Below are 24,741 nucleotides of genomic sequence, written 5' to 3'. Positions count from 1 at the left end.
GTGCAACCGTCAAATTGGGACATGGCCACAGTCAATGGATACAGCGTCACTTCCTATTTAGAGCATGGCGGCTAGCAGGTTAGCTATGTCCACTTATATATACAGTCTATGGCAATGGCATAAAACCTCTCCATATTCTGTGAACCTGTGTCATGCAGTATTTAACACTAACCAAGATAATCTGAGTTAGCAATTTTGCCTGAGAATGTCAGAATTCTGTACTAGCTAAAAATGTTGACCTAAAGTGTCTAAAGCAAGTCAATATTTTTGAAAAACTTTGTAACATTCCGGCTAACTATGTCTTATTTCTGAGTAGTGGCAGTCACTTCTTTCTGCTTGCTGTGGCCTTTCTCACACAGTAGCCTGCAGCTATAGGAAGTTAGGACGCTGATCAAACAGTGAGAGGCAACAACAACAACCAAACAAATGGGAGATGTGAGGTGGGCTGCACTGTTAGCGCTGCTAATAGAATCCCACAAAATCAGCACTTGTCAACGCCACTAGAACAAATTTGGTCTGGTATTGCTATTGGATAAAAATGGCACTGTTTTTGAAATCCATCTAAAACAACAACATGGGCCATTGCTGCCTTGTTTTAAGTTATTACAGGTGACTTAAAGAGGGGTACTGTATAACACTTTCATGGAATATTACATGTATTACATATTTAGATTGCCACATTACCTTTTATTGTTTTGAAAATGCTATATTTGCCGAAAACAACAACAAAATGTGTGATTACTTTTTGACTGGGTCTCCCCCTTCTGAGTGCTATCACAACACAATCAGTGTACATACCGTTAATGAAACTACTCACATTACATCAGGTTTGTGAAGTTGTAATATGTTGTTTTGTACCCTAGTCTTGTATATTTATGAAAACATGGCTATACGGGAGCATGGGTTATATGTAGGCTGGTGGGCTCGTACTGCTAACAGTAAGGAGAAGAGAGAGACTGTACCAATACTCAAACAAGCATGGATGACATATAAAACTAATTCAGGCATGTTGATGAGGGAACAGCATTATAACATGGTAGAATGCCTCCTTCTGCACACACACATGCACAAACACACCTTAAAGTTTAAGACATCCATTCTCTGCCCATGAAAGTCATCTTCTGCAGTTCATTCATTGATCAGTGCCATAAAAATACATTTTAGCAGAGGGTGACCACAGTACAGCACCCAAAGGCCTTTTTCCACATCAACATATATATTAATCAGGACACCAAGCCTAATTTTCACACTGCCCTATGCTTCTATTGCAAGGTAGACATGGATTTTACCTTGTTGAAATGTATTCGGAGAAGAGATAAACCAAAGATCGTCTGGAGCAGGTTTACACGCCCAGCTTGTGTGTTGTGTTAAAAATGAATGATGAGTCCAAGTTTACCCCATTGATCCATGTTTACCAAGCACCACTGTGCTTCCAGACCATTTGTTCACAGTAGAGGATATTGTGGTTACGACACTCTCTAAATTGGGAAATGTTGTCACAAAAACATATTTGGCATCATTTTAAGTTAGGCAGTTAAAGTTATTTAACAGTTAGTTTTTATTTATTATTATTATTATTATTATTATTATTATTGTGCAACATTTTATTTAGAGTATGCATCATTCCAAAGGGTAAACACACTCCCACTCTCAGTTTGAACCATTTTAAACACATCTGAGCCGTGGTCATTTGTTGAGTTCTCACATTTGCTTCTGTCATACAAGAAATAGTAGAAGAGCCAATCTTTTGAATGGCTCTTTGAAATTAACAAATCCAAAAGATTTGGATCCCCTAAAAGAGCCAAAAGTCCCATCATTAGAGGATTTAAAACAATTTCACTGACATGTAAGCTGTAATTTGTACTTATCATGCATGAGTATTTCAAGTACCGAATGCATGTTTTAAATGGAGAAGTCTTAACATAAACATAAAATTGCACATCTCACAGTCCCAGCTTCTTATTTGGGCGTCTTCTTCATTTCCGTCATTGTCTGCACTCATCACCACTCTTTCTTCCACACTGCATTCAATACCGCCAAAGTCACTCAAATTACTCGCCTGGCACAGCAATATTGCGGGCTTGTTTCTCAGGCACAAATTTTACATACTCTTTGAAGCCTTTATTTTTACATCAGCGCCTTAATCTCCCTTTCACAAAATCTCTCAAAGCATCCCTCAATGTGCTAGAGCATTGACAGCAAGAGCTTTATGCAGCTATTAGCTATAGCAGCTAGCAGCAGGTGGCCTTGGTCGACTAAACTACTAACTGAAGCAGATGAGTGTCGAAAGAGTACAAAGATGACACAAGATAAAAAAGCATCCACAGACGGCATTTTGATTAGATAAATGTCATCGATGTGAGTTACAAAGTGAAAATGAGGGTGCTTTGATGCTAATGCTAATAGAGCCATTGCATTGCGGAAATTCAATGCGGTTACATGCGAGTGAAGACATTTAAATAATTGTGAACAAAGTTGACACTCATAAAACTACAAAATCTCAGTTGAAGTTATTTGTTAACTCGTAGCACAGAGTGTCCTTGAAGTAACCTTGGACAGATTATTCTTGCTCCAAATGGAGAGTTCCATGGTAACAATTTGGGGGAATATAATAATACAAATTTATGGTGAATTATCTGGTTGTAGTTGAATAAAAATTTTATGTTAAAGAAAAGTAAGCGTTATCCATGACCCGTCCATCCATCCATTTTCTTCTACTTATTTGAGGCTGTGTCATAGAGGACTCCTGGACTTCCCTCACGCCAGACACATCCTCCAGCTCTGGTGGGACCCCAAGGCGTTCCCAGGCCAGCCAGGAGACATAGTCCCTCCAGCGTGTCCTGGGTCTCCCCTGGTGCCTTGTCCCAATGGGACATGGCCAGAGCAGCAGGCTACTCCAGGCTCCTCCTGGGTGACCAAGCTCCTCACCCTATTTCTTAAGGAGCACCCAGCCACCCTGCGGAGGAAACTCATTTCGTCCGCTTGTCCTTTCAGTCATTACCCAAAGCACATGACCATAGGAGAGGGTAAGAACGTAGACAGGTAAATCGATAGCTTTGCCTTTCGACTCAGCTCCTTCTTTACCACAACAGTCCGATACAGCGATCGCATCATTGCAGACACTGCACTGATCCACCTGTCTCCCGCTCCATCCTTCACTCACTCATGAACAAAACCTAAGATACTTGAACTCCTCCACTTGAGGCAAGGACTTACAACCCTCCCGGAGAGGGAAAACCACCTTTTTCCGGACAAGAGCCATGGCCTTGGATTGGGAGAAGCTGAGTCTCATCCCAGCTGCTTCACACTCGGCTGCAAACCGCCCCAGTGTCTGCTTTAGGTCCTGGCGCGATGAAACCATCAGCCATCTGCAAACAGCAGAGATGAGACTCTGTGGTTTCCAAACCTGACCCCCTCCAGCCCCTAACTGCACCTGCACATTTTGTCCATAAATACAATGAAAAGAGCCTGTGACAAAGGACAGCCCTGGCAGAGTCCAACATACGCTGGGAACAGGTTTGACTGACTGCTGGTAATGCGAACACAGCTCCTTCTCCAGTCATACAGGGACTGGACAGCCCTTAGCAAGGGCCCATACTCCTGGAGTACCCGCCAAAGGTGCCACAAAACTCATGTAGACTGGTTGGGCAAAATCCCATGAACTCTTGAGAACCCGATGGAGAGTATAGAGCTGGTCCAGTATTCCATGACCGGGATGAAAACTGCACTGCTATCGGTCGGATTCTCCTCTCCAATACCCTAAAATAGACCTTACCAGGAATGCTGAAGTTTGATTCCCCTATAATTGGAACAGACCCTCTGGTGCCCCTTCTTAACCTGAGGGACCACCACCCCGGTCTGCCACTCCACAGGCACTGTCCCCGATCACCACACAGAGGTGTGTCAGGCAAGACAGCCCCACAACATTCAGAGACTTAAGGTACTCGGGACGGATCATGTCCATCCCCGGAGCCTTGCCACTAAGGAGCTTTCCAACCACCTCAGTGACTACAGCCAGGGTGATGGATGAGTCTGCCTCCGGGTCCCCAGTCTCTGCTTCCTCCTTGGCAGACATGACGGTAGGATTGAAGAGATCCTCAAAGTATTCCTTCCATCATCTGACAACATCCCCAGTCGAGGTCAGGAACTCTCCGCCTGCACTGTCCTCCTGAGGCATTTGACGGTTTGCCAGAATCTCTTTGAGGCCGTCCGATAGTCCTCCTACATGGCCTCCCCGAACTCCTCCCAACCTCGAGTTTTTGCCTCTGCAACTGAATTACTCCACTTGAGGCTGGGACGCCTCATCCACTCGGAGAGGGTTTTTCCTGTTTAGAACTGATTTTCATCCCAGCCGCTTCACACTGTGGTGCAACCTGCCCCAGTGTATGATGCAGGTTCTGGTTGGATGAAACCATCAGGACATCATCTGCAAACAACAGAGATGAGATCCTGTGATCCCTAAGCTGGACCCCTGGAACCCCAGACTGCACCTAGAAATGGTGGAGTCCAACATGCACTGAGAACAAGTCTGACTCACTAATGGCAATGTGACCAGCTCCTGCTCCGGTTATTCATTCAGGGACTGGACAACACTTTAGCAAAGGGCACATGTGGACTGGTTTGGCAAACCAGTAAACACCCAATGGGAAGCATGGAGCTGGTCCAGTGTTCCGCGACAAGGATGAATAGACCTTACTGCAGAGGCTGAGGACTGTGATTCTACTGTAGTTGGAACACACCTTTCTTAAACAGAGGGACCACCACTCCTGTCTGCCAAACTAGAGGTACTGTCCCCTACCGCTGTGTGATGTTGCTGAGAGACATGTCAGTCAAAACAGCCCACAACATCCAGAGACTCAGGACGGATCTCATCAACTCCCAGAGCCTTTCCACCGAGGAGCTTGCCAACTGGCTCGGTGACTTCAGCCACAGAGGAGTTCCACAATATATTCCCACCATTCGCAACAGACTCTCTCGATACACTTGAGTGTGCCAGGTCTGTCCAGCTTCCTCCTTTGTCAGCGGATCCAACACACCACCAGGTGGTGATCGGTTGACAGCTCTGCCCCTCTCTTCACCAAAGTGTCCAAGACATGACAAGACACGAGTGTCAGAAGACACAACAACCAAGATGATCATCAACCTCCGGCCTAGGGTGTCCCGATGCCACGTGCACTGATGGACACCCTTGTTGAACATGGTGATTGATATGGACAGACTGTAACTAGCACAGAAGTCCAGTAACAGAACACGGGTCAGGTACAAACCAGAGAGGCCACACCTCCTGATCACCTCTGTCCAGGTGTCACTGTCGTCGCCCAAGGACTCCAAGAAGGGCATGTACTCTGCACTGGCATTTGGCTCGTAGGCTGACACAAAAGTGACAGATATTTCCCTGACCCGAAGGTGCAGGGATGCAACCCTCTCATTCACTGAGGAGTTGTGGGGCAATAAGTAAGCCCACATCAACTGACCGCCTTTCCCCATAGGCAACGCCAGAGAAGTGGAGAGTCCAGCCCCTCTCAAAGAGTTGGGTTCCAGAGCCCAAGCTGTGCGTGAAGGTGTGTTCAACTATATCTAGTCAGTAACACTCAATGTCCCACACCAGCTCAGGCTCCTTCCCCCAAAGCAAGATGGTATTCCATATCCCCAGACCTAGTCTCCAACAGTGCGGTTGTTGAGGCTCCGCCTTCAACTGCATATCTCTCTGCACCGGCCGTTTAAGGATTCTTCTGCAGGTGGTGGGTCAGTGGGAGGTTGACCTCACGTCGTTCTTTCGGGCTGTGCTTATCCAAGCCTCATTCAGAAGCCCCACTCTGTAATGTAATTTGGTAATGCAGAAAGCGCTCCACTGTATTTTTAAACTCTGTATCTCTACTGAACAACAGGTAAAATATAGTTATCTTCAAAACTACAGCTCCATGACATTACAAGGTGGAATAAAGCAAGTTGAGTGGAGATGTAGACAGATTAATAATAAAGATTTACTAACATGTGTGAATGAAACAACACAACTCCAGGCATGTTTTGATGAGGTAACATTCTAACATGGCTTAAAGCCCACAAGAGTAAAGTTTGCATAATATAGGAGCTTTAATAGACCTAAATTCCCTACCAGCTACAAGGCAGTTCCAACTAATCATAGCTTATACAGTCCCAAGGGCCTTACTAAACAATGACTTCAAAGAACAGTCTGTTACTTCAACTACTTTGACCCTTTTCTTTTGGTTCGCTTGCTACTGTGACGAAATCTTCTCCAGAAAGCAATGCACCTGGCCAAAAACCTCCACACATTCTCTCCCACACACAGCCGACGCACACACAACACAGGCCCCCAGCGACTCTGAGCGTGTCATCTGAGGCAAAGCATCGAGTACAAGCACCAAACTAGTGTCATGGAGATACTACCCAGCCGAGCGTAACCGCCGAGACCAGCAACAAGGTCAGCAGGTCTGAATCAAGGATGCATGAATGGACATGAGTACAGAGAAGTGGCGAGAGACACATGTTGAGAGGATAGGACAGTCCAGTCACCTAGAATATTCAGTGTATTGTGTTCTCCATGAAATATAGAAAAATCTTTTGTCACTAGTGGAAAGGGTTGTAGGCAAGCTTAGGTTGGGATTTGGCCTAGAGCAAAGTCACATGAAAATGTTTGCATTTAAGTCTACAATATCTAGGAACTGTACGTAGCATTTCTATTGCAATTTACAAACAAGGAACTTCAAGGACAATACTATCACACATTTTGATGGACCTGTTGGCATATCCAGTGCCAGTACAGTTATCTGATTATGAATTGCTATCCACATCCCGCAGATCATTTTCACAATTGCAAATTGTGGCAGTGGCCACTTTTGTCCCCAGGTGCCCACTGCCTATACTGAACTCTGCCAAAGGCAAAGGCAACTTGTACCCCACAGAAGAGCCAGATCTCCAGATCTATTGTCAAATAAAATTTGACTTTTATTTTCTCTTTAGCTTAACTCTGTTCGGCCATCCAGGACAAGTTGCATAATGTTTTGGGTTACGTTTTTATGCCCTTCCCTGTGGCACAACCATGTACTAAAACTGGACTTTGTAATGTTGGGCTTTACCCAATGTAAACTGTGAACTATTTAGCATTTCTGAAAAAGGATCCCACACTTGCTTGTCTGTATGGGGATGTTAGTGCTTTGCCTGGAATGTTTCACAGTATGGCATTAAACTTATTTATTTCCATGAACCAAGTTACAGGTTAAATCTGTGGACAAGTGACCGCAATTAGCATAAGCATGTTTTCCAGTGCATTTTTGGCCAATAAAAAACACCTGTAATTGAATAATTGCATGGGTTAAGTTTAATTCCATATCGTGGAACATTTCAGGAAAATCATCTTCATGGAATCAAGCCGACAGCACGTCCTCCACCAAAAAAAGTCACTTAGTGTACTTTTAACAGCTGTAAATGTCATGAAACAATCTGAAACATTATGTAAAATCTTCAAACTTTCACATAAAATAACCTCCACAAAACCCTTAGCTAATAGATACACTGTGCAGAGCCTGAGCAGTGGAGTCTAGGGAGGACAGACATTATTGGCTTTGTGCAAATGTCAGCTCATCTGTAACAATTTCATAAAAAAAAGCACAAGAGGTGGCCACAGAGTACACCCCGGGCTTAACCACTGCAGCGCTCCTTTAAGACTCTCCAGACACTACATCACCGAACACAGAGAGGCCCCACACTGCGGAACCCAGCCTCTCGTGTTCTGTCCACAATGCCAGCCGGGGACACTCTGCTCTGTAGATCTGATTTGATGAAATAATACCCCTCCTTTCCACCGCTATAACGACACAAATTTGCTACGTCTCAAACGCAGAGGCTGATGTTGCTGAACTGCCCAAATGACTGCAACTTTTTCGCAACTTGCAGTATTTTTCTCCCTCTCTTTCTTTATTTCAGACTACAGAGTGGGCTATAGGATCTCCAGGGATGTAGAATTCACAAGGCAAACAGTGCAGATGTAGCTCACGGAGGTATGGATGCAGACAGAGAACCACTCTTTCTTTTCTCTCCCTCTCTTTTGCCATCCATATTTCTTTCTCTACCTCTCTCATTCTGCACAATCCCCACCTCCCTACCCTGGTTTTCTTTCAACATACTGGGTCAGTTAAGATCCTGCACTGCGCCATATTTGAGTGATGTGTTTCAGCCTTCAGCATGTTCGCTCAATGTTCAACACAAAATGAATGTGTATTCTCTGTTCCTTACAACTAATAGCTTGTATAATAAAAATGATGACTGGGTATAGCCAGCCATCATTAGTACTTAAGTGCAAGATAATGTACAAAAATTACTCGTTGGAAGAAAAGAAATTGTAGACTACACTTAAATCCACAACTACTCAGGCTTTGCGGCACCTATTTTTGCTGAGAATACTGTGTATATTTACTTAGCAGGTAAGAGGGAGTATTATACAAAAGAGTATGTATCTACCATGTATCTACCAATGTTGTTCCCTGAAAAACATGCCTGGAGAGGTTTTTGATGTCATCCATGCATGTTTCAGTGATTTAGCGAACTCTCCCAGGCCCTATTCGGACCCTTCTTACGGTTAGCTGTAAGATTCTGTTCAATACTCTGCCCACAAGCCTACGTCATCCATGCTCCCACATGATAATTCTCCATAAATATACAAAAGCAAGATACAAAACTACACAACAACTTGACAAACCTGATGCGGGATTAGCGGGATGAACGCTGATTGTGTTGTGATAGCACTCCGAAAGGGGAAAAAAAACGAAACTAAAACTTCTAAAACATGTTAATATGTTCTTCTCGACGAATACAGCATTTTCAAAACAATAAAAGGTAACACGGTGATCTAAATATGTTATGTGTTCGAAGTTAATACCCCATAGAAGTAAAATCCCCCTTTTTAATTTCCTCTACAAAAGCATTTCTCAGAGGGGAACTACAGAACAACAACAGGGAAAACTTCGCCGACATTTGTTTAAACCCAAGTAAGTCCTTAATCTGACAAGTCTGTAAAGCCGTAAACCGTCTTGGCATCTCACACAATCAAGGACTACTGTAGAAACAGCATTTGCAAGTGTAAAGAACTCCCAGTAAAGCCTACACTGCAAACATGCTATCTTCATCTGAGTAGATTTGCCTTCTCCAGTAAAGCCATCTACAGTTGGAACAAAACATTTACGTCTTAGGCCAAGCAACGCAATATATTACTTTAATTCCATGGTACTGCCATTTTCTTATTTTAGGTGTATGTAGTTATGGTTGATAACGATAAAAATAGGTTGTTAATTCAAGTAAGTTACCAAGATATTACTTTTTGCAGTGTAGTTGGTTGCTATGACACACACCTCATCCGCTACAACTTTAAATTACCCAACAATACCTCTCTCTAAACTAACACTGCACACTGCGTTTCGTGACAGTACAAAGACGTATGCACAAAGTTATTTTAACCATCAGCATAATCTCACAACTCAAACAAGCCACTCGGAAACTAAAAATCTCTCTTCTTTTCCCTCCTGGACTCACAAACCTAGACTTTTTTTCTTTCTATGGCACACCTGCCGTATACTGCAGCTTCAGCACTGTGGCCTCAGACAGATTGGCTTTTTCAGCAAACCGGAGATAATTCCCCGCTTCCCAAATGCTAGAACACACACGTAACATGACGGCCACTGCGCATACACAAACATTATGCAAAATAGAAATGTCACGCTGCCTATTTCAAACAAGGCGCTCTCTGGAAAGGCAAGTTTGGCTAATTGGGCGATTATGGTGTCGTTCAGGGACAAAGGAGCTCGAAGAATGGCTGCTCAGACTAAATGACACGTCCTATCGCGGTGAGGACGCATTCTGTTACCCTCTGGTTCGGCCTCCGCTTAACACTCTGCATGGATGTGCTTTCTATCAGTTATGCTCTCACAACAATTCTTTTACCAATTTTTACTTTAAGGAGTCACAAATAATGAAGTAATACCACCATGACAGGACTTGTAATGTGTGGGTGTATCATTTGTAATAAATTAAACATTAAGATTCTGCTTTTACTTTTAAAATTATAGGTGTGAATTGGGATCAAATACCAAAGAATATGGCTGATATTATCATGGGTTATGTAAAGGTTAGGTTGACTATACTAAATGTTTTAAATAAAATACCAGTATTTGACTAGTTAACTAGTCTTAAAGGTAAACTTTAACTTTTTTGGTGGATGGTCCCACCTGTTTGTCTCCATGAAGATAGATTTGTTTGCTGTCACACAGACAAAGCAATGCCATCTCCACTGAAACACGAATTTGGCTCATTTCCACCTGAAAAGTTACATATTGCACCTTTATTGCCAGGACATTTTCCAACATGACCAGTGTATTAATATTTTTAAAATATCAACTTCTTTTCAATTTCAGCTACTATTTTAGGCATAAAGGTGTACAATTTATCACCAATTTGATAACAGTACATATTACTGCTTTTTTTTTAACATTACTTTGTTTTCTGAAGGAATGTGTACATTATATAAACAATGATATGCAATTATATAATTAAATAAATAAATAATTCAAATCAAGCTGCAGTTAATCGGTCTATAAAGTCATACATTTGTAACTTTCCTTTATTCAAAATAAAATATGATTTTAAACTTTCCTATATTCCAAATAATTCTAGTCACAGAGTTAGTTTGCAGCAATGCATTATTTCAGTTCTATACAGCTACCAACTGTTTGTCAGTTGGTAGCCCCCCCCCAGGTGTCAGAGACCGTGGGTTATAACGCCAAAGCGCATACGGGTCCAGCCCCCCGGGACCACAGCGGAAGTACCACCCAATCATACCCACTCCATACTAAAACAACCACTTGTATTTTACCATTAGCGCCGTGCCAGAGTCCTGCTAATAGCCGCGGCTTTATCATCCATCAAGAAGCCAGTGGAAGACTGTGTGTAATTCTTTGGGTTTAAATCTAGCTATTAAGTCCTATTACGTTAGCGTTATTCTACTATATGTTCCCATAAGCTCCCCAGTGTTTCTAAGCTGTAGATAGAGAAAGTCATTTATAGCACGGCAACTCATTACCCAGTTTTCCACAAAGTAAGCGAGGGTGGCAAACAATGCATCATTTGCAATCAATGCGACCCAAAATACATATCGATTAAGAGGCCAAGCTAAGGTGTGAAAGATGGGTGACAAGGGTAATTAAAGTACGCAGGATCCGTTCCCCGGGAGTGCAGACATCTAAAGGTGCCAGTTGTCTAGGATACAAAGAAGGCAGACATTTTGTACAGAGGGAAAGCAGCGTGTCACAATGAGACTCGTTATGTACAGCATGTCAAGTGCTTGTATTGACAGTGGAAGGTTTTGTTAAGACTAATAGGAGGAGGTACAACTGTGAAGATGAATAAATATCGCAAAGTAATGGCCAGATGTCAAAGTTATAATTGGAATTGTATTTTCAGGTAGTGGCACAGTTAATCATCTGCAGTATTCTAATCTTATCCTCTGCATCATCTGCTCTAACGCTATTTATATGTTGCTTTATGTTTAGTTGGGCAATCAGTAAATTGTCAGTGTAATAGTCTGGCCTGGATTAAATTAAAGGTGGACTGTGCAACTTTTTGGGTGAGAATCTGCCACCTGTTTGTCTCCATGGTGATTATATTTTGCCTATTCAACTTAACTATCTTCATTTATTTTATTTATTTATTTATTACTTATATTGCAAAAAAACAAAAACAAATAAATAAATAAATCTTGAAAAACGTGCATTCTTACTGACAGTTACTTCTTCACAAATTTGACTGTATCCTGGCCTGTTGCCTGCTTGATCCTGAAGATAAATCATATTAATACTACACTGCAGAACATTCCCAAGCTATAACATCTCCATGGGGACAAGCACAAAGCGGACTCTCCACCAGCAAGTTACGTTGTAGTGCATTTAAACTGTATATCTCTACATGTTACAGTCTTGAAAGCGCACAGTGAAATCGCATATGGGTAGCTACATTTTATTGCTAATATGCTAATACCAGGAACGACAATGATACTAGCCATTGATGAGCTATTGATCTCACATTGACACTTCAGCAGAAACTAATCCAAACAAGCACAACATGTTACTCGCTAATAAATCCAGCATAGAATTCTCGCCCGCCCCTCTGCCTGGTTTTAAAATACAATTTAACAACATCTCCAAATTGCTATTCGTAAATTATCCCAGTTCGACAAATCTAAAATGGTGCTCACAAATCGTAAGTAAAAGACATCAATTTCATTTGTTTTAACACAGTAGCAGAGGGGCATTTTACCGTCTAATATCACTTCTTGCGGGCCTCATTTCAGTTGCTATGGTTACTCGTTGTGGTAATCGGTACATTAATTAAATCTAGGCTTTATTACAGCCAAGGTAAGATTTGGAGTTGTATCTCGCAGCCAATCAGGAATCAGAATTCAGTGGAGCCAACAGATACAGATCTCATATTGTAATAAGCTCTTTGGTAAATGACTTGGTTTAAACAAACTACTAACGACTATGTAAATGAGCCTCACAGATGATACATGGATAAAGACAAGTTATACACGTTATAGATATTACAACTCTTATGCAGTGATGGAAGAAGTATTCAATTTTTTTTCTTAAATAAAAGTGCAGATATTGGGGTAAAAAATGCTCAAGCAAAAGTAAAAGTGCCACATGAAAAAATCAACTTAAGTGAAAGAGTAAAAAGTGAAAGTATTTTGCACAGATTTTGAGGTCTTTGCAATGATTTTGATACAGATTTGTGTTGAATTTTGTTCAGCAAAAACAATTGAATCCATTTTTTCTAGCTGTTTTTTTTTTTTTGTTGTTCTCTCAAATGATGTACATGTAAAAAAATAATAATTATTTAAAAAAAAAAACTCAGCCTTTTCAGCAGGTGTCAGACAATAATAAAAAATACTTTTACTTTTCAGTCCAGCTCAAAAATGTAGTGGAGTAGAAAGTACAGATACCTGCTCTCAAATGCAGTATTGACTTTAAAATGTACTTAAGTAATGTAAAATGCCTAAAGTTTGTACTTAAGTATAGTACTTTACTACTTTTACTTTGTTACTTGTTATTCACTTATTTGCCACGAAAACAAAATTATGTTACGAAACTGTTACGTAATTGTATGTGTATCATGTCTTGTAGTGTATTTTTGTGTACTGTCCTAGCCCCATTACACTGACCCCATCACCAACAAAACAATGTCATTATTTTAAGTTTACAGAACTGTTGAAGAAATATTGAACCACCAAACTAGCATGCAACTAAAGTGTCAGTTCAGTAGTGGGGGATGAAGTACTCAGATACAGAGGTAAAGTTGATAAAGTACATGTAAAAGTATCACATGGAAAAATCTACTTTAGTGAAAGTCTACCCATTTAAAATGTACTTTAAGAGTAAAAAGTAAAAGTATTGTATAAGTGTTGTTACTTGCTGTATTAATTAAAATAATATATACATATTTTGGTCAACAGTAACAATACCTTTGTTTGTATTTGTTTTTCTTATGAATTTTGTGTGTTTATTTTTGTTTGCTCAAAGCCGAGGCTTGAACTCGAAAAGTAAAGTCAGAATGTTACGGCAAATATGATAAAAATAACCCCTCAAATCATATGAAAAGAACTTTCTACTTTTTAGTCCAGTTAACAAATGTAGTGAAGCAGAAAGTACAGATTCCTGCTCTCAAATGTAGTGAAGTAAAAGTAAAAATCATCCACTTTAAAATTCACTTAAGTAAAGTACAGTTAAAAATGCTACTCAAGTACAGTACTTCGCTACTTGTATTTCATTACCTTCCACCACTGCAATTCAGTGTAAATTCTCCCTGCCCTGTTCTTATGTCCTTACTTCAGCCAATCACAGCCTAGTATATTCACAGCTCAACCAATGACCTTTCAATCCATTCATATAAATGCACTTTCTTTGCTCTGCTTTTAACTGCATATCACATCACGTAGCAGTAGAAGCATCAACCTTCTCAGCCTCTGAATCTTCACTACCAACCACCAACCAATCAACAAGATAAACTGTTTTTCACTTTGTACACATTAATACTAGTACTTCACCTAGTCCTTTTCACTTAAAGGGCCCATGTTACACTATTTTCTGATCTATGTTATAATGTTGTTTCCTCATTAAAAACATACCTAGAGTTGTGTTTTGTTTCATTCACACATTTAACACACAAACATTGCATGTTTAGGCTACGTACTTTTCTCAAACAGAAAACACTCATGTTCTACTATGTTTTTAAACTCCATACACCTTCATTACAATCAATTGGATTATTTCAGCCCAGTAATTGCTCATCTCTACTGAACTAAAAGTGAAAGGTAGCTGTTAACTTGAAAACTACCACTTCATGACATCACAAGGTGGAACAGAGCTTTGGAGATGTAGACATATTGATAATAAAGGATTACTCAAACATGTGTGAATGAAACAAAACACAGGTATATTTTGAGAAGGTAACAACATTATAACATGGCTTAAAGCTCACAAGAGTCAAGTTTGTGTAATACAGGACCTTTAAAGGTGCACTGTGGAACATTTCGGATGGACAGTTTGCCACCTGCTCGTGTATATAGAGATGTTATTGCTTTGCCTGTAATGTTAATGTTACAATACAACATCGAACGTATCTATGCCCATGAATGAAGACAAGCAGGTGACACCATAAAGCCAAGTTACAGGTCAGATCTGTGGAGAGGCAAGCCCGCTCACAGAATCAATGCACGTTCTTCTTCAAGGTATTTTTTTTTTTTGACAATAAAAACACTTGTAATTGAACCAGCACAATACTGAAATACTGCAGGTCACTCTTGGCAAAGCAATCACATCTCCATGGAGACAAGTGGGTGATGGACCCCTCACCGTAATGCTCCATTCTGCACCTTTAAGCTCTTGTAAAGCACAATTAAACCATTCCATAACACACTTAATCTCATGACAAGCTACAAATCAACCAAACTGACTGTTGGGTATACCGTAATGTAAACCACTGCTCTCAAAACCTGCTTCCAAATCTTCAATAAAGTGCACGCTATTCTCCCAGAATAATGCTTTGACTCACGTTTAAGCTCGATTCTGACGCCACAATACCCACTACACCGCTTTCGAAATCGCTCGGAGATAGGATAACAACAGGATTTATGTGTATTGAAGCACTCAGCAAGGCGTAATAGGACAAAGCCCATTTAGGAATTGATGACAGAGGATAAAATGGTCGCCATGAATTATACAGCAAAATGATCCCAAAACTTTATTTAGTCATCTTTTTCAACGGGAAGGGTACGAGGAAGAGGTGAAGGTTTGGGGTGAACAGAAAGAATGCATTATGTTTTTAATCAAAGTGAGTGCACGGGGTAAGCGCTGAGCAGAGAATAAATGGGAAGGAGGTGTGAGAGGGAGGGCTGGTATAAAGCACGCAATAAGTGGAACAGAACATAACTGAGGCTTAAAGGGTTAAAAATGTGTGTGTATATATATATATATTTTTTTTTTTTGTAAATGTGGTTCAGTTGGAAATAATGTTGTGGACATTATTATTGCATTTGGAGTAAAGCATACAGGTGCAACAGAGCAGATATCAAAATTCAATTATTTTTTAAAATGAAGAAATAAAAATTAAATCCAGTTAATCTAATCATGATGGTTTGAGTGTGTTACTCATACCCGGATTGAGTAAAAATGAACTTACATATCGATTCTGTTTCGTTTGGGGGTTTTGCTAAGAAGGCCAGCAGAAATGGCCTTCGTATATAAATCCGTATATTTTAAACTTTGGGGAACTGAACTGGACATAAATTGCAAGTCTTTTTCCAACTATTCAACATAAAAATTGCATTACATCAACTCCAAACATGAAAAATAGTTAAAATCCTCCAGCTAAGGTAGTCCTGAGCAAGACTAGCTCAAGATCTGGAGATGGACCCACTGCACCCTCCTGACAGGTTGCCCCAGCAGCATTGAAGAATGGGTCAAATGCAGACGTCAAATTTCCAAGTGCACCTTCACCATAACTTACATTTTAATCCAATTTCGTTTACTGTTGTTAAGCTAAAAAGAGGCATGCATTCAGGCAACATATCTGATTTAATTATGTTTATTCAAAAGAAAAAAATCAAATGACTGAATATGGTTAAAAAGTATCCATCTTTGGGATTTACACAATTATACCTGCTCTACATATTCAAATACACATAAAAGTATTTGAAATGTCCCTTTCTGATCTTCCGAACACGCACCATTATCGTAAACAAACAAGCTATGAAGATACTCAAAAGAACCACATTTACAAAACAATGAAATGACTCCTTACATGCAGGAGGCTTATATGCGTTACTTACAAGGTGACCCCAGCTCACCCAGACGAACGTAGTCAGAAATCAAATCAGTCAGTGGAATCACATTATGTAAAATGAGGACGTATTTTTAAAGACTCAGGAGGATTGTGCATCTGTCCTGCAAGAAAGTGATACAATTTTGCACTTGATTTCAAAGAATACGTTTGGGAACATCCAACTGATTCAAAATTGTAATGGTGTAAGTTTAAAAGTGTAATAAGTTTAAAGAGCCCGTACTACGCTATTTTCTGATCTATGTTATAATGTTGTTTCCTCATCACAAACATACCTGTGGTTGTGTTTTGTTTCATTCGCACATGTATAACACACAAACCCTGCATATTTAGGCTTAGGAGTGCTCTCAAACTGAAAGCACTCCGTTCCATTCCACCTTGTGATGTCATGTGGTAATACAGGAAGTCAAAAGTTAAATCTCCTTTTTATGGTTACTGTTTTTTCTTTATTCGGTAACATACTTTGGCAGCTTGGTTCTACTGGATCTTTCTAGTCCTTTCTCGCAATTCAATCATCTGCTGCCTTTATTTTTGGTTGTACCTGCTCAGGTTTGGAACATTGCTATTTGCTGCCCTTAATAATTGTCGGTTACCTTCAGTGTTTTGATAAGTTTGATAAGTCTTCTGGCTTTTTATATGACTTTGTTGGTAGTTTGTTAGTGCCTTTAGTTGTGGTTGCATTGGGATTTTATAAGTTGGGAGATATTGCGCCTGTCCTTTCCACTGTGTTTTCAAATCTTCACTAGAATCATTTGGATAATTTCAGCCTTGGAATTGCCAATCTCTGCTAAACAAAAGGTAAAACATAGGAGTTACTTGAAAATGTATGTGTCATGACATCACAAGGTGGAACAGAGAAATAAAACTACTACTCAAACATGTGTGAATGAAACAAAACACAAATCCAGGCATGTTTTTTGACGAAGTAACAACATTCTAACATGGTTTAAGGCTCACAAGAGTCAGTTTTGCGTAGTATAGGACCTTTAACAATAACTTCACCAACAGATACATTTTTAAATCAAATATCAATATGTTAATATCTGGCAAAATGGATTCCTGTCATGAGTCAAACAGCAAAAAATTCACAACAACTAAACCATGAACAAGTTGAACATATCAGGGATCGCTTTAATGTTGTTGAGTCATGGACATTTTGCTTTAAAAACTTGTATTTTCTTCAAATCACTACATTTTTAACATAAGCGCGAATGAACAAAAAACAGCATGGACACATTGTATATCATATTGTACTGTTTATATACCATTGGCAGGCTTTGCAGGTTGGGGTCAAAGGAACAAATGAATAGCATCATATGATATCATTGGAGAAAACAAAATCAAATCGTTTTTAACCCCCTCTAGTGGCCTGGTGCAGCACTGCAACCCTACGCTCCCAGTCATTCACTCTCCCTAATAGTTGTTTATGAGTCTATGTTTGCAGTAGCTACTTATATAATTAAAGAATCACAGCATGACCCACTTTGCCTCCTGTGTCTCGTAGAACCATCCACCAAACAGAAATGCTGTGCAGTCTTAACTAAACATGTGGTGATGGGACGGACTAGCTCGAGTCTAAAAACTGCCAAAATAACAAGGTGCTTCGCTGATTAACAAGTTATTGCCCTGGACTCGTCTCTATTGGTCTCTGCAGCTCTGCCTGACTGCCAACAGTGCACCAGAACAGACAATGTGCCAACACACAAGTTTCCGTGGCTTCAAAACCTCTTGTGTTGTTTTGATTGAAGACTTTGTTTTTATTAAGAAGGCTATACCAGACGCATAATCACTATACATTGATTTAACATTACCTTTTACAATTAAATTCTTCACTGAAATTACAGAATAAATATATTCACATTTTTCTTCAAATCTTTGTGAGAGAAAACATTAAAAGTGCCTCCTACAAAGCCGTTAGTGGGTGACAATGGGGAATGCAGAAGCGAATGGGAAAGGGGGATCTTAACAAAGTGCATGGGTATCCAGAAAACCTTGAGTGTTGTCTTATAATAATATTCACAAATGTTTTACCATCCGTGCGTCGGCGCGTCCTTTACCAGAAGCACCCTGATATAGACACAAGTCTTTGTTAAGAGTAATAACCATATTAATAAGATATAAAAATTAAATAGAACACAGCAGTGTATCTGTTCGTATGTGACGTGGTAGTCCTCTGTAATCCCCCCGGCCTCAGGAGCGAGTGCATGCAGCACACTGCAGTCCCCTTCTCTCTGTGTGTAGGCTACATCCACAAACACCAGCACAAGTCAAGGAGACGTCCTGCTCCTGTGTGTCTGCTGTCACCACACAAGGCTTTACTCACACACAGCTTTACCCTCGTATACATATGTGGCTCTCACTGGAGCATATAGAGATATTTATATACTGTATTAGAAAAATAACGGTTGTTGACATTGCTGGCTACTCTGAAAAAAGGCACTTCATTGAAATATCTGAGAATGGCCTCTCCACCAAAGAAATTTGGGGGGAAACTTGTAACTGTAATACAATATTTCATTTATTTTCATGCTGCTTTTTTGTTTTGGGTCACTTCTTTTGATGGTGGAAAAGTTGTTTTTCCCATTGGCTAAACATGTTAAAACCGATACGATTTTTCCAAGACTTCGAGGTAATCCGGCTTGGTCTGAAGTTTGGCCCTTAACTCGAGGTAATCGCTTTGGGACGGATCGGGGTAGCAGCCTTTCCCCGCCGTGAAAAGCAACGTCTCCTTCAGTCGTGCATCCTGTTGTAAGTCTGGGTACTGCATGCCTGGTGGGTGCGCATGCGCCACATGCATGTCCTTTAGTTTGGGCACGGTCCCATATAGACAGTCTACGAAGCCCACAGTGGGGGTGGGCCTCTGACTGTCGATGACAGTGGGGCACAGCCCTCCATTCTCGTGGAACCCTGCCATCTCAGCAGTGCTGTGGTTCACTGTGACGATGGTGTTGAGCTGAGAGTTGGACACGGCCAAGGTCCACTCTCTCTCTTTCTCTAATAAGGTTCTGTAATTGTTGCTACTGCTGCCACTGTCTTTCTTCTCGGTAAACTGCCGGCCCTCCTCTGCGATTTCCCCCTCGCGGGGCTTGTAGATGGGGTTGTTGCACATCTGAGTAACCGGGTGGGGGATGTAGTCATAGACGTGCCCATGGGCATGAGAGTGACTACTGTGAGTGTGTAATGTAGGAGTGGGCTTCTCCGGTGTGGCGATGTTTCCCGCACTACTTGGCCTTGGCGGATCCTCAAATATCCGGCACTGCATTTGAATCCCTGTCAGATCCACCTCTGAACGCTTCCTAAAGGGCAGCTTCTTCCTGCGGCGGAGGACAAAAGCAAAAAGCCCAGCAGCCACGAACACAGCCGAGATAAAAAGAATGAGCAGGCTGAGGATAAGGACAGACAGAGGCACAGCTCCCCTGGCTCCCGCCTCTCCCATGTTAGAGCCCCCTCCACTCACATCGTCCCCCGGTAGAACAGGCGAGGGCCCGGATAACTTGAGCTCAGGGCACAGCACCTCCACCTCCAGGGAGCGGAGGTCCTTGCCAAAAGCAAACTCTGGAGTTTTACAGATGACGTCACCCACCACAATAACTGAGGACAGCTTTTCCACCCACTGCTTCAGGGGGATGATGTCACAGGAGCACTCCCAGGGGTTCTGGTGCAGGTCGATTTGAACCAGGGAGGTGAGGTGCTCCAGAACGCCACGCACGGGCAGGGATAGGAAGTAGTTATTACGGAGGTTGAGACGTGCAAGATTGGTGCCAGCGAAAACATCAGCGGGGAGGGTCCGGAGCAGGTTGTCATTAAGAAAAACCAGCTGGAGGGAGGGCATCAGGGAGAAGGAGTTAGGTTGGATCTCACGGATGACATTATACTCAAAATAAAGATAACTCAACATGTGGAGCCCCCTAAACATCCCTGGAGTTAGTCTCTCAATATCATTCCCATTCAAATATAAACTTTTCAGATTGGGCAGATTGATAAAGGCCCCCTCTTGTACATAAGAGATACGATTATTCCCCAAATGCAATAAATCCAAACTTGAGAAGTTCCAAAAATCGGAACGGTAGATTTTCTGGATTAGATTCCCGCTTAGATATAACTTCTTGGCATTTAACGGCCTTGGGAGGAGCTCGGAAATATTGTGAAAGCCTTTTTCTTTGCAATTTACTGTTAGCCCCAAGTCATTGATGTGAAGATTGCAAATGCATCCGGACGGGCATATGATTGGAATGGGCGGTCTCGTTTGGTAGCCAGCTATGGGAGGTTGATTTAAACCCGGATAGATGCTACGTGGGGTGGGCGGGTTCTTTGTGGCTTTGGGGGGTCGTCTGGTGGGCTTGGCCGTCCTTTCCCGGTATTCCACAGACGATGCCGTGTTGTGGAATGACGACAGCATGGACGACGGTTTTGTAGGCCATGTATTTTCATTGCTGAAGTGGATGCGCGGAATTCCAAGTTTAGCTTCGATTTCCGCATCCGATAGCAGGGGACAGAGCTCGCTGCGTTTGATCTCTCGCAAGTCTTTCCCGTGCAGGTGGAACGGATATTCGCACGTGATCTCGCCCACTAACGCAGTATACGGAATTCTCTCCAGCCACGTTTTCAACTGAACTATCTCACACACACAGTTCCATGGATTCTCCTCAAGCTGGATTTCCATCAAGCTCCGCCCAATATACTCCAGCATGCCCTTATACGGTAACGTCTTTAACCTGTTTCCTCTCAGGTCCAGATGCGTGAGAGATACGGAGCGGAACAGGTAGTTGGGCAGCACTGGAATCAGATTGTCATTCAAAATCAGCACCCGTAGTTTGTGAAGGTGTCTGAACGCACCGCTCTCAATCCTTTTGATAACATTGTAGTCCGCTTGGAGATATTCTAAGCTCTCTAAACCAAGAAAAGTGTCATTCCGAAAAACTTCCAACTTGTTCTCGTGCAAAAATAGCCGTTTGAGTATTCCTAAGCCATTGAAAGCCCCAGCGTGTATATCTTGCAATGCATTATTACCCAAGTTTATGGATATGGCATTGTTCAGATGGAGGAAGCTGTTAAAGTAGAGCTTCCTCATGGAATTCCTCTGCAGGTTGAGTTTGAAGGGCCGACTCCATATCTGGGAGATCTGGCTGACATTTGTAAATCCTTTGTTGTCGCAGTGGACGTGAAAGATGCCCTCTTTGACCTCGCAGTAGCACGGCTCGAAGCAGGGCTCGTCGATCTCCTCCGAGTCTTCCAGAAGTGGGATTGGGGTGCTCCATCCTAGGGCTATGGTGCTCAGCAAGGTAACCCACAGCATCCTCGCCGACACCAGGGGAGATGAAGTGTCGGCTCCAGCGAGAGAGCCACTTCACAGCACTGCAACAGAAGAGAGGTAGAGGGATAGTGGTCGGAAGTGCAAGCAGACAGATCAACGCATACACAGAACGTAACGCAGACTATATACGGCTAAATACATTAATTGTGGCTTTTAACTTTGCTCTGGCACTTCCTTGACAAAAAAATTACCTGAAGTTGTTTTGTTTTTTGTTTTTTTTTACACGCCAGAGTAATTCCGCAAATGTAGCCTCACTTCATCTCAAGAACCCACAATGCTTCATCCCACAGCGTGATGTCATCAGGTGGTAATCAAGGAAGCACCCTGAGTTTTTAATGGTCCACACATCCTCAGTAACTCATTATGAACATTTCAGTACTCAAACGGCGCTTGGCAGCTAACCAAATAATGCCAGAAATTCTTGTTTTGTTTTATACTCGTCACTACATCAGCAGTTGGAGTCATTGCTCCCTCTGCTGGCAACAGTGGTGTGTTTTTTGTGTTCCTAACAGTTAGTATTGAGTTGTTTTCCATACATAAAAAAAATAATAAAATAAAAATAATAATAATAATAATAATAATAATATTTGGGATTATACAAAGAGAAATACGAATGTGCAGGTGTTTGAAAGTAACAAGCCTGAAAAATGCAAAATATAGGACCTTTAAAAGAGATTTGCGGTGATGAGTAATGGAATGACATTTGAGTCCACTTTAAACCAGCTAAAATAAATATTGTGGATGGAGGACACGATGCTTCTATAGCAACACAAATGAGTCCCACAACCGCACTGTATATATAGGGAGAATTGCCATTTATTTTCCAACTGATATGGTGCTATAGTCGCAATAAATCAACCTACCCCCCTACCCGAAAGAGATGCTTATCACTATGAATAAATGAAGCAAACAGCAGGTGTGGGAGAGGTGAGGAGAGGAGAAAGCGTCCCTGTTAGCTGTGTTTATTACATAATACAGAGCTCAATCCCTCTTTAAAAAAAGGCATTGGACCAAGGGGCACGTCAAGCCAGGAGCAGGGAGAGGGCTGAGGCAGGGAGCAGGCTAGGGTGGACAGGGATGGAACGTGGTATCAATGACGCAGGGGGGGTTTATGGAAGTCATTCGAAGACGCGTTTCAATGCATGTTTTAGTTAATGAGTTACACTTAACATGTCAACAGCCAAGGTGTAAAATCGTCTAAAGAGAGCTTTCGTTTAGCAGAAGTGAGGAATCAAAACACACTGTTCACTGGTTTGAACAGGTCCCTAGAGTCCAATTTTAGACTACTGGGTGTCAGCCTCTTCAAATGCATAGAATCGATGTCTTTCAAAGCACTCACCTCGAAATAAGAAAAATCGACTGCAATCCCCTCATGCACATAAAAAAAATACAAAAATTTCAAAAAAGGCAATCCACTGGGTCCGTTGCGTGCTCATTAATTATTTAAACAGTGCGTTAAACACAACATGGACGGCAGATCAATGGGACAGAGTGGCCGCATTTAAGGTGACATTAAAGCCAGTCTCAGAATATGACATCAGCACAACTTCGGGCGTTTTGCTGCTCGTGTTGTGAGGAGTCGCAACACACGGGTGAACATGCGCTTAGGTTATTTGAAAAGCTACTTTGCAAACGTTAATTAATTGAGCATTCAGTGTTTTATGTATCTTTACAGTTAGTATATTGTTTTTGGTAATATTTAGTTAACAATTAAAATGTTTACAGTAGACTATAGTGGCTATACTTGTTCCGTTTCACGCTGCAAAATCAATATGGAGGAAAGCGCTTGTACCGTGCCGCTGTCCATGGTGCTGAAGCAGCGGTAAGCGGCAGAAAAGCCCAGTAAAATCTTTTAAAAATTGCAACAAAAAGCCAAACACGTATTGTAATCCACAAAAATGGCAAAAATGAAGTGTCAAAGATATAAAAAAAGAGGCATCCTCAGACATCCAGTCCGTGCGTAATCCTAGGATTTCCTTATGACGCTTCCATGGATCAAAAGACGCCGGCGTGGTGTCAAAAATATATGAGACGGACATTAAAGCCAATTAAAAAAGAGGAGAAAAGGAACATCGGGTGCTGTGTTATATTCCCATGAGAGCTTTGTGTGTGCGTGGAGTGTTATATACGTACTTAGTTTAGCAGGAACTTCACATATCCTCTTGCGGTCTGTTCGTTTGTCGTCGCCCGGTGGGTCCAGCTCGCCGTCCTGCGCTGGGCTGAGAGGACAGAGAGTGACATGAAGCTTAGAAACGGCCACTACACTGCGCTTGGAGAGAAAACAGTGCGCAATGGAAGGGTTCGAGGCGTCTTAAATCCAAATATGACAGTTGAGAAAAGCAGGACAGAAGGCATTTTTACACATTTTCTTAAGAATAACCTTGCAGCCACTCTGGGAGATAGAGCCAAGCATAATGCAGTAGCCTCCCGACGTGACATTGGCAGGAAAACAGCGAATATAAAAGCTATTGATCAGCTCTGCGCGAGACTCGCTTGGATTGTCCTGCTTTTTCGGGAGTCTAAAGGCTTTGCAGTAAACGGTCAGCGTGGAATGGCAAACCTATAGGCACGCGCACCCGTCAGATTAGCCAAATAACGGGAAAAAGGCGCAACACTTACCTCCTGCTGCAATTGGAAAGCATCGGGAAAATCTGAGTTTGAATCTTGTTAGATCTCTCTCCTTTTCTCCTCTCGCAGTGAAATGAAGACGTGATGGGAATGCGATCTTCCCCCTCCTCGCTCTCCCCTTCTCTCTCTATCCCGCTCTCCGCTCCTCTCTTTTCTCTCCCTCCCCTCTAAGCAGTTTGCTTAAAATGCAAGTGCTCGACTTGTGCCCGTCCGCTTCCCTCCACCACCAACACCCCCTCGCCTTTTCCCCTCTGTTTTTCTCTCTCTCCTCCTCTTCCTCTCAGCCGTGCGCACCTCAACAGTGAAGCCGGGTAACACTGTCCTCTGGTTGGGTTTCTTTTTTTGGGGGGGGAAGCTGTGCCGTGTCCGCGTGAGAGAATCACACCGACGTCTTGAAT

General features: G+C 41.9%; 1 protein-coding gene across 1 annotated transcript; it reads right to left on the bottom strand.

Moving 5' to 3' along the window:
- Nucleotides 1–17,643: 17,643 nt before the first annotated feature.
- Nucleotides 17,644–24,424, bottom strand: slitrk3a (SLIT and NTRK-like family, member 3a). The gene is made up of 3 exons (XM_033976423.2): nt 24,335–24,424; nt 23,849–23,934; nt 17,644–21,756 (listed from the first exon to the last, which is right to left on the bottom strand). The coding sequence occupies exon 3, from the start codon at nt 21,695–21,697 to the stop codon at nt 18,998–19,000; it is 2,700 nt and encodes an 899-aa protein (XP_033832314.1). The 5' UTR covers nt 21,698–21,756; nt 23,849–23,934; nt 24,335–24,424; the 3' UTR covers nt 17,644–18,997.
- Nucleotides 24,425–24,741: the final 317 nt, after the last annotated feature.

Source organism: Periophthalmus magnuspinnatus, chromosome 13 (genome assembly GCF_009829125.3).
Source record: "Periophthalmus magnuspinnatus isolate fPerMag1 chromosome 13, fPerMag1.2.pri, whole genome shotgun sequence".
Taxonomy (NCBI): Eukaryota; Metazoa; Chordata; class Actinopteri; order Gobiiformes; family Gobiidae; genus Periophthalmus; species Periophthalmus magnuspinnatus.
The sequence above is the reverse complement of the archived record's forward strand: the minus strand, read 5'-3'. Positions and strand labels throughout refer to the sequence as shown.

Excerpts from the sequence above, each read along its gene's own strand:
- slitrk3a (XM_033976423.2), bottom strand. The coding sequence starts at position 21,697 with ATGCTGTGGGTTACCTTGCTGAGCACCATAGCCCTAGGATGGAGCACC.